This window comes from Stegostoma tigrinum, chromosome 4 (assembly GCF_030684315.1).
Source record: "Stegostoma tigrinum isolate sSteTig4 chromosome 4, sSteTig4.hap1, whole genome shotgun sequence".
NCBI lineage: Eukaryota > Metazoa > Chordata > Chondrichthyes > Orectolobiformes > Stegostomatidae > Stegostoma > Stegostoma tigrinum.
The window spans coordinates 59209123-59230831 of NC_081357.1; the positions used below are offsets into that span (position 1 = coordinate 59209123).

Genomic DNA, 21709 nt, shown 5'->3' on the forward strand with positions numbered 1-21709 from the left:
CCACACGTCCCCGCGATTTGTCCAAGGGCGCGTCCGGAGGAGGGGGCGTGGAGGGACGGTACCATTGAGGAACAGGAGGGGCTGATGCAACTTAAACAAGTACATTAACTGAACGTCCTTAACCACTGGGAAGATACAGGACTGTTGTTCAAATTTAATAATATGAATTTCTTGTGGCCTGTACCGGTGTTGAAAGAGGACGGTGATATCTCAATCAGCTGAAACACCAATGTGAAGCTCCCCTCTTCACTGGCTCTGCTGTGGTCTCCGCTCCGCTCCATCACGCTGTTGCTGTCATGGCGCTGGCTCAAGGAGGAGGCAAGAAGAAAGTTTGTTATTATTATGATGGTAAGAGAATGGATATTGCGGGTGAGGGATGGCGGTGGTGGGGAAAGAGAAAGTATGTGAGTGAGTGAAACGGGGCGAAAGAGAGAGTGTGAGAAATGGGTAACATCCTGGTGAATGTCCTTTGCACCCCCTTCCAGTGGGCAGTCACATCCTTCCTGTAGTGTGGTGGCCAGAACTACATACTGTCCTCCAGCTGTAACCTGTACAACACTTTCAGTGAACCTGCTCCCCAAAGATTGCCGTGGTTTAAGTGGCTGATCACCGCGTTTTCAAGCCATTAGAGAGAGAGAGATGACTGTTGCTGGCTTTACCAGCTACATCCACATCCTAGAAATTAACGAAAAAGTGGAAATTTGAAAAAAATACAATTCGTTCACTTGGGTTGGGGTGGTCATTTTGTGAGTGGTTTTGGCATTTAGCTCCTTTTTTTCACCATAACTAGTACAAATGATGAGTGGGAGTTTAGTTAGGGGGAATGCAATTTTACCTTGAAGTTCCTTGATATTGTGTATTGGAGTGGCCAGTTGCAGGTAAATTGCACTCAAGAAACAAATTGCATCTGCGGACTGCAAAATGTGATCATGTCTGTAATAGGTTTTCCAATTCATTTTTACCTCTTGGAGGAAAGATTCTTGTTACCGAGTCATAGAGGACAGAAACAGACCCTTCAGTCCAACTTGTCTGCACCAACCAACCAGTCAGCCCAGTCTGACCTAGTCCCATTTGCCAGCATTTGGTCCATAACCCCTCCAGTTTGCCTATTCTCCCCAGAGAAAAACTCCACAAGATTTATTGATTTTAGTTTATAATCTTTTATAAAAGAATCTTTCTCCAAATATTGCTGTAGGCAAAGTGATGGTTGTGCCTCGGAGGATTTGATCATCTGTCCATTTTGCAACTTTCAGGCTAGTGGATATCTATTCAATTCCTGTTTCAAGCACTTAATCAGAACAACGTTTACTAATTTTATCAGCAAATATTCCATGTATACATAGATTTTGACACCACTTACGATCAAATATTGCCTTTCTTGGATATTTTCACATTTTGTTTGTGTTTATTTTGAACCCTGGAGTATAGCTGCACAGAAGCTTTTGAAGTCTATGTCAACTTCCTCTGGAACAACACAGCTAATTTCATTTTACTACTTTATCCCTATAGTGTTTAGTTCATTTCTGTCAAATCTTGACAACTTTTGAAATCATACATTTCCACTTCAACTGCTGTCCATCATGTGGTAGTGAGTCCTGTGTCCTGAGCGTTTGCTGTACATAGAAAAAAAATTCACATGCCTCCTATATTTCTTGTCTAAAATCTTAAATCTGTGTCCCCAATCAATGGAATACCTAATGGAAATAACTTTATGTTGTCTGCCTTATCTAAACATACCAAAAAGCTTTACACTTCCATAAAACTGCCTGAATCACCTTTTAAGGAGAATAATTCCAGTCTCTCCAACCTAAATCTAAATTGAAATTTCTTATTCTTGTGATCATTCTGTTAAATATGCTCCATTCCCATGCATTCTCCCTTAAGTCTGCTGATGAAAATTGGTTACAGTACACTACTCATAACCAGAGCTTTAAATTTCAGTATAATTTCCTTTTGTATTCAATACCTCTATATCTGAAGCCTAAGATCCCAAATGCTTTACTGGCTACTCTGAATATTTTGGGCTATTTTTGAAGATTTATGAACATGAATCTGAGGTTCCTCTGATATCTTAACACACTTCAGCACCATATTATTAATTTTATAAAAACCGAAAGAACTGCGAATGCTGTGAATCAGGAACAAAAACAAAGTTGACGGATAAGCTCAGCCGGTCTGGCAGCATCTGTGAAGGAAAAAACAGCGTTAACGTTTTGGGTCTGGTGACCCTTCCTGTTATTTTCTTACTTTCTCTTATTTTGACTTTTCCAACCCCTTTAAACATATGAAATAAGAGTAGGAGCATGCAATACAATCCTTCAAAGATAATGAGGAGAGTATATGTGGGGAGGTAGGGAGGGGATGGGTCTGTCCGGGGAGGACTCACAGGTCAAAGGGGCGGGATAAGGTTATTCGGTAGGAAATGGAGGTGCGGCTTGAGATGGGAGGAAGGGATAGGTGAGGGGAAGAACAGGTTAGGGAGGCGGGGACGAGTTATGCTGGTTTTGCGATGCAGTGGGGGGAGGGGAGATTTTGAAGCTGGTGAAATCCACATGGTGACCATTGAGCTGCAGAGTTCCCAAGCGGAATATGAGTTGCTGTTCCTGCAACCAACGGGTGGCATCATTATGGCACTGCAGGAGGCCCAGGATGGACATGTCGTTTAAGGAATGGGAGGAGGAGTTGAAATGGTTTGCGACTGAGAGGTGCAGTTGATTATTGCGAACCGAGCGTAGGTGTTCTGCAAAGTGGTCCCCAAGCCTCCTCTTGGTTTCCCCAATGCAGAGGAAGCCACATCGGGTACAGTGGATGCAGTATACCACATTGGCGGATGTGCAGGTGAACATCTGATTGATGTGGAAAGTCATCTTGGGGCCTGGGATGGGGGTGAGGGAGGAGATGTGGGTGCAAGGGTACCACTTTCTGCGGTTGCAGGGGAAAGTGCTGGGTGTGGTGGTGTTGGAGGCGAGTGTGGAGTCACAAGGGACTCGCGGAGAGAGTGTGGTCTCTCCGGAAGGCAAACAAGGGTAGGGTTGGAAAAATGTCTTTCGTCGTGCGGTTGGATTGTAGATGGACTTTCCACCCCAACCTCAAGTTCACCTGGACCATCTCCAACACATCCCTCACCTTCCTGGACCTGTCTGTCTCCATCTCAGGCAACCACCTACAAACCAATGTCCATTTCAAGCCCACTGACTCCCACAGCTACCTGGAATACACCTCCTCCCACCCACCTTCTTGCAAAAATTCCATTCCCCATTCCCAATTCCTTCGCCTCCACCGCATCTGCTCCCAGGATGAGGGATTCCATTCCGGTACATCCCGGATATCCTTGTTCTTCAAGGACTGCAACTTCTCCCCTCTAGTGGTCGAGAACGCCCTCGACCATGTCTCCCGCATTTCCTGCAACTCACCCCTCACACACCTCGCCCCCGCAATAACCGCCAAAAGAGAATCCCCCTAGTCCTCACGTACCACCGCACCAGCCTCCAGATCCAACGCATCATCCTCCGACGCTTCCGCCATCTACAATCTGACCCCACCACGAAAGACATTTTTCCATCCCCACTCTTGTCTGCCTTCCAGAGTGACCACTCTCTCCGCGACTGCCTTGTACGGTCCATACTCCGCTCCAACCCCACCACACCCGACTCTTTCTCCTGCAACCGCAGGAAGTGCTACACCTGCGCCCACACCTCCTCCCTCACCCCCATCCCAGGCCTCAAGATGACTTTCCACATCAAGCAGATGTTCACCTGCACATCTGCCAATGTGGTATACTGCATCCGCTGTACCCGGTGTGGCTTCCTCTAAATTGGGGAAACCAAGCAGAGGCTTGGGGACCGCTTTGCAGAACACCTACGCTTGGTTCGCAATAAACAACTGCACCTCCCAGTCATGAACCATTTCATCTACCCCTCCCATTCTGTAGACGACATGTCCATCCTGCGCTTCCTGCAGTGCCACAACGATGCCACCCGTAGGTTGCAGGAACAGCAACTCATATTCTGCTTGGGAACCCTGCAGCCCAATTGTATCAATGTAGATTTCACCAGCTTCAAAATCTCCCCTCCCCCCCACAGCATCCCAAAACCATCCCAGCTTGTCCCCGCCTCCCTTACCTGTTCTTCCTCCCATCTCAAGCTACACCTCAATTTCCTACCTACTAACCTCATCCTGCCCCCTTGAACTGTCAGTCCTCCCCGGCTGACCTATCCCCTTCCTCCCTCCCCACCCATACTCTCCTCTCCACCTATCTTCTCCTCTATCCATCTTCGGTCCGCCTCCCCCTCTCTCCCTATTTATTTCAGAATCCAATCCTTCAAGCCTGACCTCCTATTTGATAGGATCATGGCTGGTCTGCTCTCAGCTCCACTCCATTTTCTCGCCCACTCTCCACAACTCTTCAACTCATCACTAATTAAAAATCTGTTTATCTTCTACTTAAATTAACTTAATCTCCTAACATCCACCACACTCTTGGCTAATGAATTCAGCAGATTCACAATCCTTTGATAGAAATAATTTCTCCTCATTTCTGTTTTAATTTTGCTACCCAGTTATCCTAAAACTATTACCTATCATTCTCGATTTCTTCATCAGAGGAGCTATCCCTTCCACCTCCATTTTGTCAATCTTCTTTAGTATCTCATACACCTCAAATTTTATTTTGTTCCAATATCCAATTTTTTTTTACAAATATGAATAGAAACAGAGGTACTAATGCTAAATCTTGGAAAACAACCTCATCGATCAAATCCAGTGTGAAAAATAATCAGTTTTACAGGTTTCATTGATTTCTGTCTATAGCTCTTTCTTTGTTTATCAAGACTGACATTGACCGCTATTGCACTAGCCTCGGTTTTGTAAACCTTTAATTTTTAATGTACTACTTTTCCATATAATTTTTAAATATCCATATAGGCAACTTACATTGCATTCCGTTCATTAACTTTCTTTGTTATTTCATCTAAAGTAAATCAAGTAGATCTGTCAGGTGCTGTGGATCTCTCAAATCCCTGCTGGCTTTTCCTAATTATTAAAAACCTCCTCTGTGCCTGTTGATTTTTTTTTCCCCTTGTTACTGTTTTGAAACCTTAACCACCACTAGTGTTAAATAATTGGCCTGTAATTGCAAGGGATGACCTTGCGATCTTTCTTGAATAAACATGTCACACTTGCCACATTTTAGTCCTCTGACATTGTTCTTGTCGATGGAGCAGGTTGCAAGATAGTGGGCATGCTCTTCTGCTACCTTGTTTCCTACTTCTTCTCAAGACCTGGGATGAAAGTCATCTGCACTCGGTGACTAATCTCTTTTAAGTATGGTTATCATTTCCAGTAAAAGCGACCTATCAATATTCAGCTCATTAATTACCTCCAGTATCTCTATTTCAGTCCATATATTGGCAGTGTCTCCCCCAGTAAACATGGACACAAAATATGTATTAAGTTTAATAGTCTTGCTCTGCACCTTTAATTTAAGATAACAACATAGATCACCCAATTTGTTTCAAATAGGTTTCACCCCTTCATTTCCCCTCCCCCTCCTCCTTCCCCTCCCCTACTCTGACTATTTGTTTACTGTCTTTGCGTGGCAGTAAAAGAGTTTTGTGTCCCCCTTTTATGTAACTTGCATGCTATTCTCATATTCTGTCATTGGGAGTCATATTTTCCTCTGCTCTTTCCTTCTCGGGTTCATGCTTGAAGAATTTACCTGATGAGTATCAATGATGTTTGAATGATAAGGAAGGTAGAGAATATAATACAAAGCTCATTGGTTCCAGAACATTTAACTGAAGTTAGATTTTAACGTTCCCTCTTTGATTTCCCCTTTACTGTTTCCATTTTCATATTTTAATAAGTTCTGAAGATTGATATCATTGCACATTTGTTCTCATTCCAAATTAAACTCATGACGTGTGGTGTTGATACGCTGCACATCTCATGCTTTAAACCCCATAATCCAGTTTATCCCCCCCCCCCCCCCACAATTTCTCACCTGCTTTACCTTACAGATCATAAATTTCTTTTAGTGCTATATCCCACCATATACAGAGTCAAAGCCCTGAGACTGGAATCCAGGATAACGGTTGGAGCTAGCATTGGGGAAGTGATACTGAGTACTGGGATCTGAAGATTAGGATCTGAAGTCAGTGGAGCTGATGATGGAGGGATTGGGCTGAGGCTTGTATGCTGGGATCCAACATTAAAGAGTGGGACTGAGACTATTGACTTTAATTCATAAATCTGACTGTGTGGAATGGGGCTGATGAGTGGTGATGGGTAAGCAGGGCCGCGTCCTGTGGCTTCGGATCTCAGTCTTGGGGTTGACCTCTAGTAGCTGCTTCTCTTCAGTGTGAATCAATGTCTTATAAAGGTTTTGAATTGGAATAAATGTGTAAAATATCACCCTTTAACTCTTTATCATTATTGCTGCAATTCATTCCAGTTGTCCTGCAGCCATGAGGGCAAGATAAAGAAGGGGCAGAGGATAAGTAAGTGGGAAGGGTTAAATGAATGATGCTGGGTTGAGAGGGAATAGGCGTATCGTAGACATTGTAGTTGAAAGCATAAAATTACACAAGAATAGACTGTGTGAAGGGGCAAAACTGTGGTAGATTGACTACAGTGTAAACAAGTATGAGGTTATCCGTTTGGACTGAGAAAGGATAGATCAGGCTATTGTCTAGATAGTATGAACTCAACTACATTGGTTTCCCAAAGACACTTGGAGATTTAGTTGCAGATAGTTTTTAATCAATCTGTTCTGGGATGCTAATACACACCTCTTAAGCAGATAGGATTTGCCTCTGATTCAGGGGGCAAGGACATTATCTCTGCTGTATGATTGCTCTGGTTTTCAGATGCAGAGATCTTTAAAGTGGCACAAACAAGTGCAAAAAAGAATCAAGAAAGCTAATGGAACGCTGGTTTTGATATCTGGAGAATGGAGTACAAGTTTGGAAAAGTTAATGAGCAGACATACAAAATCCTGGCTAGAACCCAATTGGAGTGTTGAGAACAGATCTGGGCACCACAGCTTAGGAAAGATAAGTTGATCTTGATGGGACTACAACAAAGGTTTACAAGAATGATCCCTGGACTTCAGGGGCTAAGCTATTAGGAGAGATTATATATAATTAGGCCTGTTTTCTTTATAATTTAGGAAGTTAAGGAATGCTCTGTTTGAAGTGTTTGAGATATTAACAGGATGACACAGGATAGAGCAGAGAACAGTACAGCACAGTACAGGCCCTTCGGCCCATGATGTTGTGCCGAACTTTTACCCTAAACCTAACGTCTATCTAACCTCCATCCTACCTTATATGATCATCCACATGCCTATCTAATAGCCGCTTAAATGCCCCTAATGAGGCCGACTCCACTATCTGTTCTGGCAATGCATTCCACGCCCCTACCACTCTCTGTGTAAAGAATCCACCTCTGATGCCTCCTCTATATCTACTTGCACCCACTTTAAAGCTATGCCCCTTCGTAATAGCGACCTGCACCCGAGGAAAAGTCTCTGGCTGTCCATTCTATCAATACCTCTGATCATTTTGTACACCTCTATCAAGAATAGATAAAAATTAACTAATTTCACTGTTTGTAGATTCTAGAGCTAGGGAACATTGTCTGAGAATTCGGGCCAGACCTTTCAGGAGCAATGTAAGGAAGAACTTCTACACATAATGTGTGGTAAATTTTTGGAACTCTCTTCCACAAATGGTAGTGGATGCTGGATCAGTTGTTAAGTTTTAAATCTAATATTGATCAGTTGTTGTTAAGCAGAGATGTTAATAGATATGGGCCAAAGGCAGGTATGTGGAGTTAGGCCATAGATCAGTCATGATATCATTGAATGGTATAGCATGCTCGAGGGGCTGAAAGGCCATTTCTGTGCCTTTGTTCCTGCAAAATTAGTGGAAAGGGGCAATCTGAGTGAAAGGACACTGAACGGATTAGGTGGCATGAGTAACTAGTAACTCAAGAGAGCTTGAATGTGAGTATGTAGTGTACTCCGTGGGATGGAGGACATGAGTAAGTGAGGACGGGAATGTGTGGAGTTGAGGGTTCAGGAGCTAATTTCATTATAGCGGGGAGGGAAGGAGGATTCATTGAATCTTCTGAGACCATGGAATATGCAGAGTTTGGCACAACCGAAATGACTGCATAAAATAAAGTTTTTATGAAGTATTTGAGAAACTCAGATTCTCATATTTACTGTACATATTCAGGTAAAAACCAAGTTTCAATAACAAATTTTTAGGCAAAGAGAAGGATGTTGAATTTTACATGAGTAATAGTTTTGATAGGCTGAGATCGATAATGTCTTTGGACCTTGCAGATAATGACATTGACACTAGTTGCTGACCATGGTCCTGAATCTACTGGGCACTGCTAAGTGAGACTACCTACCTGTGTTTTCTGATGTTTATTTGGGGAAAAAAATAGCAATTTGAAAAAGAATTGCTAGACTGTTTTCACCAACCCCCATTCCAAAGTTAGCAGAAATTTTATGTCATAATAAAATATTTTTGGGCTAAAAGTCAGGGTGTCAATATTTACATAAAATAAACAATAGGTACACTGTATGATGTACCAAAGACTACTTTGTTGTTTTGGTTTCGCTGGCATCTGGGTTCATGTTAGTTTTCATGAGCATTTGTAAATATGCACATGATTTGAGTATCGCTGGCTAGAGACCTACGGCATATGTTAAAAAATTATTGAAGGTGACAGGGCAAGTTGAGAAAGTGGTTAAAAAGGCAATTATTATCCTAGGCTTCAGAAATAGTGACAAAGAACGAGAAAAAGGAAGTTATGATGAACCATTATAAAATAGTAGTTTGTTCTTCCAAACTCTGATTTTGTTAGATGGCTGTTTTGAATTGTTCCTGGGATGGCAAAATTGTCCTTTGAAGAGAGATTGGCCACTTTGGGGCCTGTATTGAGAATGAGAGGTGATCAAAATGCATAAAGGGACGGACAGGGTAGATGCAGGTATACTGCTTCCCCGGCCTGGGGAGTCTTAAAATCGGGGAGGACCACAGTTTAAAAATAAGGAGAATACCATGAAGGTTGAAGATGAGGAGAAATTGTAAAGGTTTGTGAACCTTTGGAATTCTCTCCTGTGGAAGCTCAGGGTGTGAGTCTGTTTAAAGTAGAGATTGATATATTTCTCATTATCGGTGGCATACAGGGCTTGGGGATGGGGTGCATAAAAGACATTGAAGTGTTTGACCTGTCAATGCTGGTATTAAATGGAGGGAACAGGCTCAGCGGACTGAATGGTCTTCTCCTGTTTCTCTGTTCCTATTAATTTAGTCACCTCATAAGTCAAAGTTCTTCCTTTCAAATTGTTAACGTATTCAGTTTATCATGCGAAAAACATTGAACAATCAGACATTGAGCATAAAAGTTAAGGCATTGCTGTTTGTTTTTTGTGACAATGCTGAAAATCAGTTTATGAAAGATTAGGAAGATACATCGGGTGGATTTACGATAATTAAGTCCATTCCCATAAGTGTGCATCTTTACCTGAAGTGCTACCTCAAATTGAAAATTGATGATATGGGGTACTTCCAGAATAATGTTCAAGGAGTTTATTTACTTACGAACATCATAAAATGGAACACTAGGGCACGTTGATAAGCTGTATTACCATTTTATATTGATCAGTATATTTTTTGTTTTTCACCCAAGCAGAGTATTGTTCACGAAACTGTTGTTTTTTTCCTTTGCTTTCCCCTTGTAATTTCAAAATTTCGAAAACAAATAATGGCAAGTTACGTAGGTGATTTCATGTTCTTTATAACCAGATTTTACAAGATTTATTCCATGTTGAGAGCTCACAGGGAGCTGTTGATATCTGTCTGTTGCACAATGTATTCATGGCATTAAAGAATCCCAACAGTGCAGAAAGAAGACATTCAGCCCATCGAGTCAGCACCAACCCTTTGAAGAGCATCCTATTCAGACCCATGCATCTCTTTAACCCTGCATCTTTTTTTTTATTACACCTATTTAGTTCCAATGGCATAGTGTAAATTATTCACACAATTAAAAACCAAAAGAACTATGGATGCTGTAATCAGGAACAAAAACAAAGTTGATGGAAAAGCTCAGCAGGTCTGGCAACATCTGTGAAGAAAAAAATCAGAGTTTTGAGGAAGGCTCAAAAAGCTGAGTTCTGAGGAAGGGTCGCCAGACCCGAAGCGTTAGCTCTGAATTTTTCTACACAGATGCTGCCAGACCTGCTGAGCTTTTGCAGCAACTTTGTTTTATTCCTTATTCATAGTTATCAGCAATATTAATGTTCAAAATAACAATTGTACTAAAGTAATTACAACTTAAGATCTGTAAAACAAATATGCAATAAATTGAATGTAATTCATATGTATGTATTTAAATATAAATCGGTTTGATTTTTCAATTACCACTTTCTTAACAAAAATGTTCATTTGTTAACTGTTCACTTTAGTGGAGGTGACAGTACTGGTGCTGTAGATGACTTTTTAGATTTTGACCAAAAAGTGAAGAAACATTTCCATTTTTATGTGATTCTAATCTCAATTGTAGTAACATTACCACATCTGGTGAGCAGATTCATAAGAATCATGATTGTTCTCCTTCACTTAGGTATTCAAAAGATTTTTTAGAAATGATAAGATGATGTTAATAGGAAACTGTGGAGAGTCAGTGCTTTTAGTACAGGACATTTCCCTTCCTTCTCCTGCCCCAGTTAAGACAACAGGAAAGCAGCGTGAAAAACAAACGAGGATGAAGATTCCTGTCTTTCTTCTTGCTCCATGATTGTGACCTTGTGATTGTGATCTTGTGTTCCCTAATGACAGTAACTGCTCCAACTCTTAGAAAATATTAGTTTTGGCATAGCTCACTTCTGTTAGATTACTTGGCAACAGTTTTATGTTGGAGAAGGGAAAAATGATTTGTAAATATAAATACTGAGGTGTAGTTTCTATTGGTAATGCTAAATTAGTGTAACTGTACAAGATTTTTTGTGCGCAATGTATTTTCTGAATCTCATTAATATGTTGTTTTGTTACTAGTTGGATGAATTTGGTGCAAGCATATCACTATTTAAATTGAACAATATTTACCTTACTAAACAGTTCATTCTCATCAATACTCTGAATGTTTATTGATTTTTCTTTTAATTTATGCACTTAAATCTATTTGGTACTTTGGAGTTTACATGGGACAACAGTTCAACTGTATTTAACAGTTCCATGCAATAAAATTAAGTTTTGAACTGAGGAACAAGACCTGCTGAGTTTCTTTCCCTTTGCTGTTTTTGTATGTCTGCATCTTTATATAACTTGAGAGGATTGTACGAGGTAATTTTTAAAATTATTCTTTCGTGGGATGTGGGATTATTTGGCTAAGTATGGAATGGGTGGCATAGGAGACTGTATGCTAAGACGTGAGTTGAGAAATTTTTTTTACTCAGTGGGAGTTAGAAGCCTGGAACTCATTGCCTGAAAGAGTAATTACATCAAAAGCTCTCGTAACATTTAAGCAATGTTTTGATATTTATTAGTGCTGCTAAAGTTATGGACTAAAGGTTGGAAAATGGGATTAGTAAAGTCAGATCTTTGTTGACTGATGTGGACATGATGAGTCAAATGGTCTTCTTCACTGTTGTCTGTGGTGTTATTTATTGGCAGAATGTGCTCAAGGGGGCTACTACTCCTATCATGATTGTATTCTGACAAGCTTACGTCTATGGTAAAAGTATAAGAGAGTGGTATACATTAGATCACTCAGATTACTTCCTTTTTCTGTTCATTTTTGCTCATCCCTAATTGCCTTTGAGAAAGTGCAGGTAAGTTGCCTTCTCTTGAAACATTGTAACATTACAATAATTGGGATTGTGGGTAAATTACCTTAAGCGACCTTTAATTCAGCTACTTCTTATGAAATTTCACAGACAATCAAATACTGAGACAGTCGTTTAAATTTTATTGCATGTAGCAACCAAATAAAACCCATTAAGCAAGTTAAGCCTCACAAACCAGCTTGGCTATTATCCGATTAATGGTGGAATTTAGCTACAATTCCAGTCAACAAGTGTCTGTCTGTGGATGTGCCCAGGCTTTGATCCTCGTGCATTGTTGTTCTTTGAAGTTTTGCTGTTGAAGAATCTGAAATTGAATTCTGATACAATTTTTCTCTTTATCACATTTGTAATGTGTCATCAGTTTGTGGTTATCTTTCTGTTTTATCCCCGATATTGATTACACTTCTGGAGTCCTGAACTCTGCAACTCTTATCAGAAGTAGCTGCCCTGTTCCTTGTTACATTCGGCATTGACTGTCAATTTGAAGACACAATTTTTCCTACAATTAACCTCTCTACCTCATTCCTTCTGCAGGCAGCCTTAATTGCCCATTTGTCATGAGTTAGCAGGTTATCAAGCAGTGTTACTGCCTTTCTCCAAGGAAACAGTTTGTTTATGTTGCTTTGAATCTTTCTTTCCAGGGATGATTAATTAGCATGTTGCTTACTAACAGTTACTTTTTGTCCCCTTCATCTTGGGAAACAGTTTATTCCAAAAGAATTAGAGCTGATTCTTTCAACCCATGAACAGTTATTTAAGATCAGAAGTTTACATTATCGTAGTGGGAGGTAGGTCCAGTCATTGTGCTGCTAGGAAGGGATTTCAATGATTTTTATCCAGAGACAATGAAGGAGCAGTAATGTTGTTCTAAGTCAGGATGATGTGTAGTTTTGGGGGGGATCTTGGAAGTAGTGGTGTTTTCATTCATCTCTGCACTTGTTATTATTGAGGTTATGGTTTTGGAAGGTGCTATTGAGTTGCTGCCATGCACCTTGTACATGCCATACACTGCTGCCACTGAATCGTTGATGAAGGTAGTAGCAATGTTGAAGGTTGTAGAGGGGGGTGCCAATCAAATGGGCTGCTTTGACCTGGAAGGCCTGAGTTTCTTGAATGTTGTTGGAACTGCACGCATCCAGATAAGTGGAAAGTATTCCATCACACTGCTGACTTATTATGCCTTGTAGATAGTGGACTGGAACTGGGGAGTCAGAAAATGAGTTCCTAGCCTCTAACCTGCATTTATCACCACAACATATGTGTGGCTGTTCTGGTTTAATTTCATCTTGGAGGAATAGCATATAGGGAATGAGTAGCATGACCATTATAGTAAGGATGTGCTGGTATTCCCCCATTTCTTTTGGTCAGAGGTCCCATACAGTTCGTAACATGTTGCTGAATGGCTCTCTGAAAACTGGCTTGGGAACCATAGATGGGTGTCTTAATGCAGTTTGGAGCTTTTCCACAACCTGGCAGGATTTTCAGGTCCTTTGAAACCCTATTGCATCTTTGTGCATCTGCGGCCATTAGAAATGTTGGCTGAAGTGGACTTGGGTTTTGCATTTAGCAACTTGTCCAGCCATGGAATCTGATAAGCTAGCTGCAATATTTCCCTTCATGATATCTGTTAGATTAGTGTTCGCTCCTCATTTGTTGAGGTTGGGTCTTCATTTACTCATCAGCACTTCATTTTATTATTGTAATGTTCAGGAACTACTTCTGCCCCAGTTTCATTGTGAGCAGGCGGAACTAGTTTTTCAGTAACTTGTTGAGCTGCTGCTAAAGAAGCTTTATTTATTTGGGGTCTCCATACTCCCAACAAAGATTTTAGATAATAAGATTTCAGTGTCTTCTGCTTGTAGCACCCCTTCAGCCTCCACTGGCTGAACTTATCAGTTACAGAACACACAGTCAGGGAAATCGTCAGGCATTATCTCCTGCAGCTGTTTGGTCTGCCGGACCTCGGTGGATTTCTCAGAGACCACTGGGATGCCTTTACCTTGGAAGCTGCCAGGTCAATGCTAACTACTGACTCCTTATTGACTACTATTGCCTGTTTGGGTTGTAAATGCACAAATAAATCCGACTGCTTTTTCTTATGATCTCAAGCAGTTTACCTGGGCATGCCTTATCCTTCAATTAAAATCCACAGGCTTTTGACTTCACTTTTCATTTCAGCATTACCATTTCAGCCCTGAGAAGGGCTCCCAGCAGTTTCCTCTCTCCCAAGGGTACTTAGTTTCCTGTCACTGTCCAGATGCCTTTCCAGTTGGTTGGGCTTTGTTAGGGGATGGTGTCTTCAGGAACAGGGGTTTGTGGATCAGCTCACAATAATCACCAGGGGAGTGATAGGACCATAAGAGATAGGAAAATGAGTGTGTTGTTAAGCCCTTTGAACCTGTTCCACAATTCAATTCACACTCCTCATGTCCACTTTCCTGCTTTTTCCCCACAACCCTTGGTTCCTTAACTGATTAAGATCTATCTGTCTAAGCTTAAAATATACACAAGGGCGCTGCCACACTCAAGCCTCTGAGAGAAGAAACTCCTCGTTATTCAGTCTTAAATTGGTTCCCCTTTAACCTGACACTGTGCCCTCTGGCCTTAGACTCTCCATGAAGGATAACATCCTTTCAGCATTTACCCTGTGGAGGCCCTTTAGAGTCCTCTGTGTTTCAATGCGATCACTTCTGATTCTTCTAAATTACAATGAGTCAAGTCCCAACCTGTTTAGCCTTTGTTCGTAAAAGAATCCATCCATATCAGAAATCGCTCTAGTACTTCTCTGAACTCTGAAGGCTGCTAGCCTTTACCCAGTCACTCTGGGCTTACTCTTAGTAAGAAGAAAATGGAGTTTTTTTTTAAACTTCTCAAGGACAATTATTTCATGCATGTTTTCATAAGTGGGATCCCTTCAGCTTTCATGCCAGCTGATCAAAATAAGCTGCTTATGATTTTTAAATTCCAGAGGTTGATAAATAAGATCAGAGCCCATGGTGTTAGGGGCAAAGTACTGGCTTGGATGGAGGATTGGCTGACAGGCAGAAGGCAGAGAATAGAGATCAAGGGTCTTTTCAGGCTGGGAGCCAGTGACTTGTACAGTTATGCAGGGATCATCCGTGGGACCACAACTATTCACATTAGACATTAATCATCTTGATGAGGAAACTGAGGGCATTGATGCTAAGTTTGCAGATGACACAAAGATAGCGGGAGGAACAGATAATGTTGAGGAAGTGGAGAGGCTGCAGAAAGACTTGAACAGGTTGGGAGAGTGAGCAAAGGAGTGCCAGACAGAAGACAATGGGAGAAAGTGTGAGGTAATGCACTTTGGTAGGAAGAATAGAGGCATAGACTAGTTTCTAAATAGGAAAAGGCTTTGGAAATCTGAAATGCAAAGGGATATGAGAGTCCAAGTTCAGGAGTGTCCTAAGGTTAACTTACAGGCTCGGCAGTTAGGAAGGTAAATGCAATGTTAAGATTCAATTCAAGAGGGCCAGAATACAAGAACAGAGATGTACTGCTGAGACTGTACAAGACTCTGGTCAGACTGCATTTGGAATATTATGCCCTGTATCTAAGGAAGGATGTGCTGGCCTTGAAGGGGCTCCAGAGGAAGCTTGCAAAAATTATCCCAAAAATGAAGGGCATGTCATATAAGGAGCGCTTGAAGACTCTGGGTCTGCTCTCAATGGAGTTTAGAAGCATGAAGGAGTTCTTGTTGAAGCTTACAGATTTCTGAACAGCCTAGGTAGAGTGGACACTGAGAAGGTGTTTTCAGTAGTAGGAGAGATTAGGACCCAAGGGCAAAGCCTGAGAGTGAAGAGATGACCCTTTAGAACTGAAATGTGGAGAAATTTCTTCAGCTAGACAATGGTTAATCTGTGGAACTCATTGTCGCAGAATGCTGTGGAGGCCACATCATCAGACGCCTTTAAGACAGAGCTGGATAGATTCTCGATTAGTAAAAGGATCAAGGTTTACAGGGAGAAGACAGGAGAGTGGACTTGAGAAACATAGCTGCCATGATCGAATGTGGAGCATATGAACTGAATTTCCTAATTTTGCTCCAATGTTTTATGATCTTATAATCAGGCCAGGTAAGGCTTTTTGGTATTAAAACTTACCTCGTGCAGCGGCGGCCTTCTTGCTTTCAGCGGCGGGAGTGGAGAGAACGCGAGCCAGGAAGTGAACTAATATATTCGGGCTAACACGGTGTGAAGCTGGATGAACACAGCAGGCCAAGCAGCATCAAAAGAGCAGGAAAGTTTGACGTTTTGGGTCGAGACTCTTCTTCAGAAAGGTCTCAACACGAAACGTCAAACTTTCCTGCTCCTCTGATGCTGCTTGGCCTGCTGTGTTCATCCAGCTTCACACCTTGTTGTCTCAGATTCTCCAGCATCGGCTGTTCCTACTGTCTCTGTACTAATATATTCGGGCATTGGCTAAACCTGAAACATGACACCTGTAGTGTCTCCCATCTCTCCTCCTCCTCTAGCCAAAAAAAAGACTGTATGGAGAGTCAGTAAGGTAAGGCTTTTTTTAAAATTCTTTTGGAAATCTAGAGTAGAGGGAATGGAAGCTAGGGCAGTTGCATGCTCCTCTCGCAGGATGTGTGAGGTGAGGGTCACTGCTGGTTTGCCCTCTGACTTCACCTGCGAGAAGTACACCCAACTTCAGCTCCTCAAAAACTGCATTAGGGAACAGGAGCGGGAGCTGGATGAACTCTGGATCATTCGGGAGGCTGAAGGATGGTAGAGAAGAATTATAAGGAGGTGGTCACACCCAAGGTACTGGAAAAAGGTAGCTGGGTGACTGTCAGGAGGGGGAAAGGGAATAGGCAGAGTGTGCAGGGATCCTCTGTGGCTGTTCTCTTCAGTAATAAGTATACTGTTTTGGATATTGTTGGGGAGGAAATGACCGACCAAGTGAAGGCCATAGCGGACAGGTCTGTGGCACTGAGCCTGGCCCTGTGGCACAGAAGGGAAGGGGGGAGAATAGGAGAGCAATTGTAGTAGAGGATTCAATAGTAAGAGGCACAGACAGGCAGTTCTGTGGATGCGAACGAAATGAATGGATGTTATGTTGCCTCCCGGGTGCCAGGGTCCATGACATCTCGGACCATGTCTTCAGGATCTTTAAGGGGGAGGGTGAGCAACCAGCAGTCATGGTACACATCAGTATCAATGACATCGGTGGAAAAAGAACTGAGAATGGGAAAAATGAGTACAGGGACTTCGGTTGGCAGCTGAAGACCAGGACAAACAGGGTAGTTATCTCTGGATTATTACCAGTGCCACGTGATGACGAGGAAAGAAATAGGGAGAGAGTGCAGCTAAACACATGGCTACAGGGCTGGTGTAGGAGGGAGGGTTTTCATTATGTGGATAATTGGAGCAAATTCTGGGGAAGGTGGTTCCTGTAGGGGAAGGACAGGTTGCACCTGAACTGGATGGGCACAAATATTCTGGGAGGGAGATTTGTTCGAGCTATATGGGATGGTTTAAACTAGATTGGCAGGGGGTGAGGAACCGGATTCGTAATTCAGAGGATGAGGTATTCAGTTTCCCAACAGACAACAGAGAATGAGGTTGTTAGTAAAGAAATGCGGTTGATAGAACCTATATGTGGACACGGGGATGTTTTGAAGTGTGTATATCTCAATGCTAGAAGTATCAGAAATAAGGGGGATGAACTTAGACCATGGGTTCCTACTTGGAACTACGATGTTGTGGCCATTACAGAAACTTGGGTAACACAGGGATAGGAATGGTTAATGGAAATTCCGCGATTTAGACGCTTTAAAAAAAGTAGGGAGGGAGGTAAAAGAGGTGGCGGAGTGGCATTGCTAGCCAGGGCTAGTATAGCAGCTACTGAAAGGCAGTTCGAGAATGATATGTCCACAGTGTCAGTTTGGGTTGAGGTCATGAACAAGAAAGGAGCAGTCACTTTAGGGTTTTTTACAGACCCCCTAATAGTTGCAAAGAAGTGGAAGAGCAGATTGGGAGGGAGATACTGGAAAGATGCAGAAGTCACAGGGTTGTAGTCATGGGTGACTTCAACTTTCCAAATCTTGATCGGAAACTTTTTAGTTGTAATAGTTTAGATGGAGCGGGTTTTGTCCAGTATGTTCAGAAAGGATTCCTGATACAGCATATAGATAGTCCAACACAAGGAGAGGCCATTTTGGATTTGGTGCTTGGCAATGAACTGGGCCAAGTGTTAGACCTGTTGGTGGGAGAGCATTTTGATGGTAGCGATCATAACTCTGTTACTTTTACAGTAGTCATGGAAAAGAATAGGAACATCCAGCAGGGTAAGGCTCATAATTGGGAGAAGGGTAATTGTAATTCTGTTAGGCAAGAACTGGGTAGCATAAAGTGGGAAGAGCACAATGGAAATGTGGAGATTGTTTGAGGAATACATACTGCGTGTGATGGATATGCTTGTCCTTAGCAGGCAGGGAAGATGCGGCCGAGTGAGGGAGCCTTGGTTCTCGAGAGAGGTTGAATGACTAGTTAAGAAGAAGAAGGAAGCTTATATAAGGTTTAGAAAACAAAGATTGTAAAAAGCTCTAGAGGGATACAAGTTAGCCAGGAAAGAGCTGAAGAAAGGCTTAGAAGAGCTATTTGGGGGCATGAGAAAATCTTGGCAGATAGGATCAAGGAAAATTCCAAGGCTTTGAACACGTGCATGAAGAGCAAGAGAATGACCAGAGTAAGGGTAGGGCCGATCAAGGATTGTAAAGGGAATTTGTGCACAGAGCCTAAAGAGATGGGAGAGGTCCTTAATGAATACTTTTCTTTGGTATTCACAACTGAGAGAGACCAAGTTGTAGGGGAGGACAGCGTGAAGCAGGCTGGTAGGCTAGAGGAGGTATATGTTAGTAAGAAAGATGTACTAGGAATTTTGAGGAACTTTAAGGCAGATAAATCCTCCTGGCCTGGTGGGATTTATCCAAGGATTCTATGGGATGCGAGGGAAGAGATTTCAGCACCTTTGGCGATGATCTTTTCGTTCTCACTGCCCGTGGGTATAGTGCTGGAAGATTTGAGAGTAGCAAACGTCATTCCCTTGTTCAAAAAAAGGAATAGGGGTAACCCTGGAAATTACAGGCCAGTTAGTCTTACTTCACTTGTGGGCAAATTATTGGAAAGGGCTCTGCGAGATAGGATTTATGATCACTTAGTTAGGCACAGTTTGATTCGTGATAGTCAGCATGAATTTGTGAGGGGTAGATTATGCATCACAAATCTTATTGAATTCTTTGAAGAGGTGACCGAACGTGTGGATGAAGGTAGACCAGTGGACATGGTATACTTGGATTTAAGTCAGGCATTTGATCAGGTTCCCCGTGGTAGGCTCATGCAGAAAGTAAGGAGGCATGGAATAGGGGGAAATGTGGCAGATTGGATTCAAAATTGGCTGATCCTTAGAAGACAAAGGGGGGTCGTGGATGGAAAATTTTCAACATGGTGCTCAGTTACGAGTGGTGTACCACAAGGATCTGTTCTGGGTCCTCTTCTATTTGTGATTTTTGTAAATGATTTGGATGTAGGAGTGGAAGGGTGTGGATTAGTAAGTTCGTAGACGATGCAAAGGTGAGTTGAGTTGTGGATGGTGTGGAGGGCTGTTCTAGGTTACAAAGGGACATTGTTAGGATGCAGAGCTAGGCTGAGAATTGGCAGATGGAGTTTAACCCTGAAAAATGTGAGATGATTCATTTTGGAAGGACAAACTTGAAAGCAGAATACAGGGTTAACGGAAAGGTTCTTGGCAGTGTGGAGGAGTAGAGGGATCTTGGGGTTCATGTGTACAGATCCTTGAAAGCTGCCACCTCGGTGGACAGAGATATTCAGAATGCGTATGGTGCATTAGCTTTCATTAATAGAGGGATTGAGTTCAAGAGCCGTGAAGTTATGCTCCAGCTATACAAAAGCCTGGTTCAGCCACATCTGGAGTATTGTGTCCAGTTCTGGTCACTTCATTACAGGAAAGATGTGGAAGCATTGGAAAAGGTGCAGAAGAGGTTTACCAGGACTTTGCCTGGAATGGAGGGAAGGTCTTATGAGGAAAGGTTGAGAGAGCTAAGGCTTTTCTCTTTAGAATGACAAAGGATGAGAGTGACTTGATAGAGGTGTACAAAATGGTCAGAGGTATAAATAGAGTGGACAGCCAGAGGCTGTCCCTCGGGTGGATGTAGCTATTACAATGTGGGCATAGTTTTAAAGTGAGTGAAGACAGGTATAGGGGAGACGTCAGAGGTCGGTTCTTTACTTAGAGTGGTAGGGGCGTGGAATGCATTGCCAGAACGGATGGTGGAGTTGGCCTCATTAGGGGCATTTAAGTGGCTATTAGATAGGCATATGATTGATAATATAAGGTAGGGGTGGGGGTTAGATAGACCTTCGGTTTAGGGTAAAAGTTCAGCACAACATCGTGGGCTGAAGGGCCTGTATTGTCCTATGTTCTGTTTCTAGAATGTGCAGAATTTCTGTTGATCGATCTCTGGCATTAATTGGTACAGACTTTACTACCTCCTAATCATTAGTAATTTCCTCAGGGGGGAGGGAGTAAACCTGGTGAACTTTCCCTGAAAGCTTACTGTACAATAATTAGGACTGGTGTTAGACTGGTATCTATAACAGCTGGGCTAGCCACACAAGAGATAAAGAATGCTTCTATTTCAATCTCATTAAATTTTTGGATTAAACAGATAGACCAAATTGCATTTGCCTTTGGGTCTGTTCCAGTGATTTATTTTCAGGACACAATAAACCTCCTGCTCCACAGCTTGAGCTGTCTTAGTTCCACTCCCTCGTTTGTTTTCCTGAAATTCTCTCTCTTCTCTTGTACTTTCCAAATTCTCTCCCTCTTTCCTTTGTCTCTTTCTCTTGCCCTTTGCTTCTTTTTCTCTTGAAATTCTGATTTCTTTGACTCCTCTTGTTTCAGAGGAAGGGGATGATATAGTGGTAATGTTACTGGAATACTAACCCAGAGACTGGGTCATGTTTTGGGTCATGGGTTCAAATCCTAACATGGCAGACAGTAAAATTTGAATTACAGACTATTTTAATGGTAACTGTAGAACCATTTCTCATTGACCTAAAAACCAATCTTTTTCCTTTTAGGGAAGGAAATCTTCTAACTTTACCCGGTCTGTACTACATGTGACTTCAAATTCATAGCAATGTGGGTGACTCTTAATTTCCTCCTGAAATGGCCCAGAGAACCAATTGATTCAAGGATTCAAGTTAAGGATGGCAACAATTGCTGGCCTTTCCCGCATTCCTTACAATAATGAGAAAATCACTGTACTACCACTCTATCTGTTTTATCATCTTCCGTTTTCACCTGTCATCCTTTGTCCACCCATTTCCTTATATGGGTTTTCTGGCTTTAAAGTGAAATCCTAATGCTAAGTACCTCACGAACCTTTGAACTATTTGAGGGACCGAACGTTTAAATCTTCAAAAATAACTTCCCTTAATTCTGCTGGGAACGTGCTGGCATCAAATGCAGATAATTTTAACCAGTAGCAATACAAATTCAAGAAACCTTTTTGCAGATTTTTTTCTTTCAAAATTGGTTTCACAGCGAGAGTTTACCCAGTTTAATTCTTTAGTTTCATCTGTGAATTCAAATCCTGTCCAGGAGACCTTTATTTGTTATGATCAGTCCCCAGACCAAGTTCCCCAATTCGTTTTTGCTGTAGACAAGATACCACTAACTGTATGAGTGACGATGCGTGAACTGGCTCCCCTTGATTATACACTTGTGTTGATTATAACAAGGTACATTTTAAATGGCTCTCTTCCCTTGTGGATACTTTTCTCCCAAACC

At 42.0% G+C, this 21709-nt stretch overlaps 1 protein-coding gene across 5 annotated transcripts in view; it reads left to right on the top strand.

Annotated features, from left to right (window-relative positions):
* Positions 1 to 243: 243 nt before the first annotated feature.
* The window catches only part of LOC125452666 (histone deacetylase 2), a 133277-nt gene continuing 111811 nt past the window's right edge, over positions 244 to 21709 (top strand). For all 5 annotated transcript variants that reach the window (XR_009445686.1, XR_007247578.2, XM_048531331.2 and 2 more), the window contains exon 1: positions 244 to 348. Coding sequence is in view for 3 of the 5 variants with exons in the window: in XM_048531331.2 (XP_048387288.1) it covers positions 297 to 348 (52 nt within the window). In the remaining 2 variants the exon portion in view is untranslated. The remainder of the gene's footprint in view (positions 349 to 21709) is intronic.